This window comes from Salpingoeca rosetta (assembly GCF_000188695.1).
Source record: "Salpingoeca rosetta unplaced genomic scaffold supercont1.1, whole genome shotgun sequence".
Lineage (NCBI taxonomy): Eukaryota > Choanoflagellata > Craspedida > Salpingoecidae > Salpingoeca > Salpingoeca rosetta.
In genome coordinates, this window is record NW_004457740.1 from 344,224 (window position 1) to 351,723 (window position 7,500).

The 7,500-nt window shown below is 54.9% G+C and overlaps 3 protein-coding genes across 3 annotated transcripts in view; 2 read left to right on the forward strand and 1 right to left on the reverse strand.

Annotated features, from left to right (window-relative positions):
- The window catches only part of PTSG_00079 (inosine triphosphate pyrophosphatase), a gene marked incomplete at both ends in the record, with an annotated part of 2,120 nt that extends 1,288 nt beyond the window's left edge, over nt 1-832 (reverse strand). Inside the window, 2 exons of the mRNA XM_004998576.1 lie at nt 201-258; nt 828-832. Coding sequence (XP_004998633.1) covers nt 201-258; nt 828-832 — 63 coding nt within the window. The remainder of the gene's footprint in view (nt 1-200; nt 259-827) is intronic.
- A 125-nt stretch (nt 833-957) lies between these two features.
- Nucleotides 958-5,569, forward strand: PTSG_11536 (uncharacterized protein; the record flags this gene model as incomplete). Its single annotated transcript, XM_004998577.1, has 11 exons — nt 958-1,182; nt 1,626-1,943; nt 2,128-2,703; nt 2,969-3,070; nt 3,242-3,363; nt 3,654-3,691; nt 3,877-3,998; nt 4,331-4,395; nt 4,548-4,602; nt 4,892-5,068; nt 5,339-5,569. Exons 1-11 carry the CDS (start codon nt 1,069-1,071, stop codon nt 5,567-5,569), a joined length of 1,920 nt encoding a protein of 639 aa, XP_004998634.1. The 5' UTR covers nt 958-1,068.
- Nucleotides 5,570-6,131: 562 nt separating this feature from the next.
- PTSG_00082 (uncharacterized protein) overlaps nt 6,132-7,500 on the forward strand; it is a gene marked incomplete at both ends in the record, with an annotated part of 3,225 nt that continues 1,856 nt past the window's right edge. Inside the window, 3 exons of the mRNA XM_004998578.1 lie at nt 6,132-6,308; nt 6,559-6,880; nt 7,263-7,459. Of these exons, the coding sequence (XP_004998635.1) occupies nt 6,132-6,308; nt 6,559-6,880; nt 7,263-7,459 (696 nt within the window). The remainder of the gene's footprint in view (nt 6,309-6,558; nt 6,881-7,262; nt 7,460-7,500) is intronic.

A 7,500-nucleotide genomic window follows, 5' to 3' on the forward strand; every position in this document is an offset into this window, starting at 1 on the left:
ACACACACACACACACACACACACACACACACACACACACACACACACATATACACCCACCCCCCCCACTCCCCCCTGAGACCACAGGGTGTGCAAACAATGTGGGACGAGCGGCACAGGGACGAGTGAAAGTGTACTGCATGCGACACAAATCGAGCAACGGCGCCCGGCCACCATTGCAGTTGCATTGACAAACGCACCCGAAGCTTGTTGGGGTTGCCGGTGACGAAGGTGAGAACAGGCTTCTTGTCTTGATCACTGCAATTTGAACGCACGCACGCCAGGAAGGGAGGAAAGGGAACCGTACAAAGAACCGCACGGTCGTGCCATCGTACAGATGAGGTGTCGAGGGGCCGTGTGGTGAGGTGAGGGTTGCTGAAAGTTAGAAGGAAGGCAAGTTATTGGGTAGGAGTCACAACGAAGGTCACGACGATCTTGACGAGAAAAAAAAAGAAAGGGATGAGGAAGGTATACGTTGTGGGTATGGCTGGTGTGCGGCGGGAACAAGGATGAGACAGGCGGCGCACCGAGCATGCCAGCCGCCTGTGTGCCATCACCGCCCTCCCGACATGGTGTGGCACCAACTTCACGACCACACTGATTGTCAAAGATCACCACACACCACACATTAACACACCACACCATTAATGTTACTGTTACGATCACAATCGCCGTAAGCAGCACGCCAACCAGAGACAGAAAGAAGGGTGTATGGTGGTGGCGACATGAACAACACAACACCACACACACACACACACACACACGCACACACACATGCACACACACATGCACACACACACATATATGCGCATGCGTGCTCAATGTACCTCATGATGGCTGTTGGGCGCGTGGGTTGGCTCACTCGTTGATAAGCGCGTGTGGAGTGCAGGTCAGGTCGTTGTCGGAGGTTGGTTGATGCAAGGCGAAATGACGCACGCTGCGTTCTGTGCTTTGTGCTTTGTGCTTACAGAGAGTGCGTGTGTTTTTGGTGGTGTCAAGTTTGACAGGTGGTTGCGTTTGGCGTTTGGGGGGTGGAGAGGACAGCCAGCACGTTGCAGACACACAACGATGGAGCACAGAGAAGGTGGTGGTGCTAGGGTACTTGGTGGGGATGCTGGCGAGCTGGAACAGCAGTGTAGGAGGGTCATCATTCACATTGACTTGGACTGCTTCTACGCTCAGGTACACGTGTTGTTGCTGTTGTTTCGTCTGTGTGTGTGTGTGTGTGTGTGTGTGTGTGCGTGCGTGCGTGCGTGCGTGTGTGTGTGTGCCTGTCTGTCTGTCTCTACCTGTGTCTCTCTATCTCTGTCTCTGTTTGTGTCTGTGTCTGTGTGCGTATGTGTCTGTGTGTGCGTGTGTCGCCATGCGTGTCCATCTCTCTTCTGTCACTCTGTCACCTCTGTCGCGTCCATCCCTCCACCTATTTGTCTCTTCGCTTCTCCATCTCTGTTCACCTCTCAATCCCCCCCCCCCAGTCAAGCATAAATACACACGCACACACACACACACACACACACACACACACACACACACACACACACACACACACACACACACACACACACACACACAAGTCACAACTCACGCACAATCACGCACATCTGCTGCTCATGTCCCATGTGCAGGTGGAGATGGTGGCTCAGCCGGAGCTGTGCCAGAAGCCCGTGGGCATCCAGCAAAAGACCATCCTGGCCACCAGCAACTACATTGCTAGACAACGAGGGGTTGGTAAGATGGACTCCATCCGCCACGCAAAGCAAGTGTGCCCGGACATCACCATCATCAAGGGTGAGATCCTCACGCCATTTCGCCTTGCCTCGGAGGCCATCTTCACTTTGCTCAAGGCAATGCTACCTCGGGTCCCCGTGCAGCGCCTTGGCTTAGACGAGTTCTTCCTCGACATCACCGACGTTGTCACAGGCGCAACCTCTTGCACTTGCATGGTGCGTATGTGTGTGTGTGTGTGTGTGTGTGTGTGTGTGTGTGTGTGTGTGTGTGTGTGTAGACGGGTGGGTGTTCACCCCCCCCCCCCCCACAAACCTTTTCTTGTCCTCTTCTGCGCCCGAGTTTGCACTTCGCTGTGTTTCAGCTCACCTCTTTCGCTTCCTCTTGTCTACACTTTCACAGAAACTTGCGTCGACGAATACACCCGGCAGCGAGTGGACGTGCAGCTGTCCGTATGCGCAGCTGTGGAGCGGGCCTCACCCGGAACGACGGCTACAGCCAGATGACACCGATCTCTCACCGTGCACACGCCCGCTCGTTGCTGCCGCGTGTGAAGATGCTCATGGACATGTGCGCCTCGCCCAGAGCGTCGTACCGTGCCTCCCTGTACGCGGGGGCGGGCTCTCCTGGTACGGTCACGTGAAGGGGGTCGCACTGTCAAGCGGCCGATTCCGGCGCACGCCACCAGCGCCTGCAGCGAAACTGTCGAGCAGCGGCAACACTGCAAACACAAACCTATCCACAGAGGTATTGGCGGCCACAACTGCAACTACCACCACTACCACTACCACAGCTGCAACCACTTCCACCACCAGCAGCACTACGCCAACTGCACCTGCTATCACTGCCCAAGAGGAACAGCTTGGACAAGCAGACGTGCGGTTGCTTGCCATCGGAACACATGTTGCTGCTCGCCTGAGACGGCTCATCTTCATGCGTCTTGGATTTACATCGTGCGCTGGCATCGGCCACAACAAGGTTGGCCGAGCAGCGGGATGTGTCTGCAACTTCACTTAGTTGCATGAGTTGAATGTGTCCGCGTGGGTGCGTGTAGGTTTCCGATAACTCTCATCTTTCTTGATGCTGCTCCTTTGTGGTGGCGGTGGTGGTGCCCTCTATCGTTTGTGTGTGTGTGTGTGTGTGTGTGTGTGTGTGTGTGTGTGTGTGTGTGTGTGTGTGTGTGTGTGTGTGTGTGTGTGTGTGTGTGTGTGTGTGTGTGTGTGTGTGTGTGTGTGTGCTGTAGGCGGTAGCAAAGGTGGCAGGGGAGCTGAACAAGCCCAACCAGCAGACCTGTGTGCTGCCATGGATGGCGACTGCCGTGTTCGACGCCCACGGTATCCGCAAGGTATGAAAATGTGTGTGTGTGTGCGTGTGTGAAAAGCTTTAAGCAATGCACCGACCACACGTGGCTATTGCATTGTCAGTGTGCTGAAGTGACCCGTGAGCTTGCAGCAGCCGCCTCTTGCCCGCGTAGTCACCCATGACTTACACGCCGCCCACACGTGTACACAATCAGATTCCTGGCATTGGTCGAGCCATGCGACGAAAGTTGGAAAGCGCGAATATCACAACACTCCAACACATCCGCGCATCGCCGCACGCCGCACTGGCGGCAGTTCTCGGTGATAAAGAGGCCAGGTGAGGTGTGTCAACCGGTGTGTGTGTGTGTGTGTGTGTGTGTGTGTGTGTGTGTGTGTGTGTGTGTGTGTGTGTGTGTGTGTGTGTGTGTGTGTGTTCTGTGTGAGCGTATGCGAGAACCGTGGGGGGGGGAGGCGCGTCTGTGAATGAAATGGAGCATTTGCATCCAACCGAGCGCATGCACACTTGTGTTTGTCTGTGCACCGGTTGCTCGTACGCATCGTGTCTCACCCACCCATCAAACGCGCAAACCCCCCCCCCCACCCCCGTCACTCTGTTCCGTTGGTCAGAATCGCCACAAACCTGGCGCGAGGCATCGACACATCCCGTGCGTTGCTTCGCACGCCACATGATAGCCGTACACTGCACAGTTCACTGCACAACCACAGCACAACGCTTGCCTGCACGTTCATGCCACGGCCAACGCCACTCACGCTGCTATAATTCCTGCTGCATTCACTGTATTGCATTGCATTGTGTTGCTCTGCTCTGTTTATGCACACGAGTGACCAGGCGTGACAATGACGGGAAAGCCGAAATCGCTTTCGAACGAGGACAACATTGGCCGCTGCACAGATGTAACATCTGTTGTCGTGCGCTTGGAGCCGCTCGTTGCACTCTTGCTCACCCGTGTGGTACGTTGGTGTGTGTGTGTGTCTGTGTGTCTGTGTCCGTGTCAGTGTGTGTGTGTGTGTGTGTCTGTGTGTGTGTGTCTGTGTCCGTGTCAGTGTGTGTCTGTGTGTGTGGTCGATGCCTGTCTGTTTGTGTCTGGCTGCAACTGCTTGTGAACTGGTGCATCCATCGCCAGTTTTGATACGCTGCAATGATGGGTTGCATGTCAGTGCATGATCTTACCCCTGCTACACCTTCCTCCCACACAACACACACACACACACACACACACACACACACACACACACACACACACACACACACACACACACACACACACACACACACACACCAGGATGAGGATTTCCGGCTGTACAACCGGTACCCCTCAACCCTCCGCTTCAGCATCTGCGGCAAACGGTACGCCACCGCGAACACATGTGTGCACACCTCGCGATGTCCGGTTTTCCCCTCTCTCTCTGTCCTGTTGTGTTTACCCATTTGCACTGCTGCGTGTGTGGACCGTCATGCCTGCTTGCCTTCGTCTCCCCCTTTTCCAACATCCGCTGCAGGTACCACGATCGCCACAGCCGACAGCGTGATGTGGCACCGTCCGTGTTTCAAATGGTACGGGCTGTATCTGATGGCACTCTATTGAGATTTCTCGTCTCAAGAACACACACACACACACACACACACACACACACACCCGCCTTTCATTCACCTGCACCCCATATCTGCTTGACCCGACCTTTGTGACGACGGCGCTCACATCACCTCGCTGCTCATTTTGTTGTTGTTGTTGTTGTTGTTGTTGTTGTTGTTGTTGTTGTTGTTGTTGTTGTTGTTGTTGTTGTTGTTGTTGTTGTTGTTGTTGTTGTTGTTGTTGTTGTTGCGTGACTCAACTTCACCGCAGGAGGACAAGGCTGCGCGCGCGCAACGCGTCGTGGACATGTGTATGCAGCTACTGTGGCGCATGGTGAAGAAGCCGCTTGTAATCAGCGTCATCAACGTTGCTGCGACCAACTTTGTTCCCTACGGCAGCAGCACATCCCTGCCTGCGCTCCTGCAGCGAGCGAGCGAAAACGCGCACGTGGACCAGCACCAAGCGCAGGGGCGAGGTGGAAACTGTCGTGGCATGGAGGGTGGTGGTGATGAGAGCGGCGGTGGCTGTGGCAAAGCGAGCGATGCTCGCCGTGGTGGCGATGTTGGGATTGCCACGCACCCACAACAACAACAACAACAACAACAACAACAACAACAACAACAACAACAACAACAACAACAACAACAACAACAACAACAACAACAACAACAACAACAACAACAACAACAACAACAACAACAACAACAACAACAAAAGGAGCAGCGAGGTGCGCGAGAAGCAGACGTGAAGCGGGCAAAGGTTATGCAGGATAACACGCAGTTAGAGTCAGATACATTTACAACAGCAGCTGTTGTGGCGGCAGATCATGATGCTGACTCGTTTCAGTGCGATGTGTGCGGCGCCATCTTGCCACTCTTCTGCCTCGCCGCCCACACGCAATTCCACAGCATGGAGGCACAGGATGCCGAAAACACTGACGCGCCATAAAAGAGGGGAGCGAGGGGCACAGTGAGGAACAAGTATGCGTGCATGTGTGTTTGTTTGTGTGTCTGTACACACATGCGTGCGTGTGTGTGTGCATGCGTGTGTGCGATTGCCCCCCTCATCTCCGCCTCTGCTCTGCTGTTGAGAATAAATCGCGCTACTCGACTGCTTCGTGATTGTGCTGCTGTGTGTTGCGGGGTTAGAGGACGCACAACCAGAAATAGGCAGGCCAGGAAAGGCAAGATAGGAAGGGGAAGTAGTCCTTCACCACAACAGACAACACTCAGTGCTTCCGTGATGCTTCTGGTGTTGTTTGTGTTTGCCGAGCGAGCAGAGTCCTGCCAGTTGTTGCTGACTCATCACTCGCCCTCCCAGTGGTTGCCGATTTATTGCATAATCTTCGATACATTTTCGCTCACGCAAGACGTAACCAACACCCCATGCACGGATCCAAACTGCAGCCACACCACACCCACTTGTTCTCCTCCTTGTTGCTGTCTTGTTGCATCGGTGCTTCGTTCCTTGCTTTGCTGCTCGCCTTGCCTCCCAGCAGCAGTGACGGATCATGCGCGCGGTAGCAGCTGCGGGCTTGGCCCTGTGCACAGCCACTGTTGTCTTGATGGTGGCCGTGGACGTGCATGGCCAAACCACGCTGTTGAACCTCCTTCAAGCGCGTGAACAGGAAGTGGAACAGCTTGCAACGGCTCTTCGTGGATTGTACGACGACGCTTACTGCGGCTCGGTGCGTGCATGCGTTTGAGCGTATGCATGCGTGTGAGCTTGTACATGTGCATGTGTGTGTGTGTGCGTGCGTAAGGTTGTGCATGTGTGTGTGTGTGTGTGCGTGAGGCTGTGTGTGTGTGTGTGTATGCTTATGTGTGTACGCGTGCATGGACCCAACGGTGTGTCGTTACATTTTCTTCAACCACGACTCACTTGTCACACATGCGCTGTCCCCTTTGCCTTTTGGCCCACTTGCTATTCCCATGCAGGCAAGCTGCGCGTCGGATGTGGCGGCATGTGAGTCTGAGCTCCTAACATCAACCTGCGCCTCAACGTTTGGCGGCTGCCGCTCAAAGACGGAGAACCGCCGCCTGGACTTTTCCAGCTCGGTCATGCGCACTGCCTCCACGCCGTTTGACGATGATGTGCGTCAGGAAGCGTGCTGGACCCGCCAGCTCGACAACACCTTCATCTCCATCAACGGTGGCACGTCGGAGAACACAGATACGGCCACCAAATGGCAGTACGTCGGAACCAGCAGTGGCTTCTACCGTATTTACCCCGGCGTCCCACAGCAAGACTGCAACGCATGTACGCGGCCGAAGAAGGCGGTCTTTTTGTTTCTGTGTGTGTGTGTGTGTGTGTGTGTGTATGTGTCTGTGTGTGTGTGTGTGTCTGTGTGTGTGTGTGTGTGTCTGTGTCTGTGTGTGTGTGTGTGTGTGTGTGTGTGTGTGTGTGTGTGTGCGTTTTGTTGGTTTGCTCCTGTGTTCGTGACACGCGGAACGGATGTGATGCACAAAGCACCCACCAACACGCGCACGCACACACATACACACACACGACCCACACGCACGCACGCACGCACGCACGCACACAACACACAACACACACCACAACACACACAACCACCCACCCACAACACAAACTAACACACACACACAAACTAACACACGTCCACCCACCCACAACACAGACGACCCACGCCTGCGGCCGTGGTATGTGGCCGCGACGAGCGGGCCAAAGGACATTGTGATTGTGCTTGACCGGTCTGGATCCATGGCGACGAACAACCGCTGGGAGACAGCCATGGACGCAGCAGAAACTGTTCTCGAGACGCTCACCATTGCAGACTTTGTCGCCATCGTCGTCTTTGACACCTCCGCCAGCCAGGTTGACTTGAGTGTTTTGTCGTGCGTGTGTGTGTATGTGTG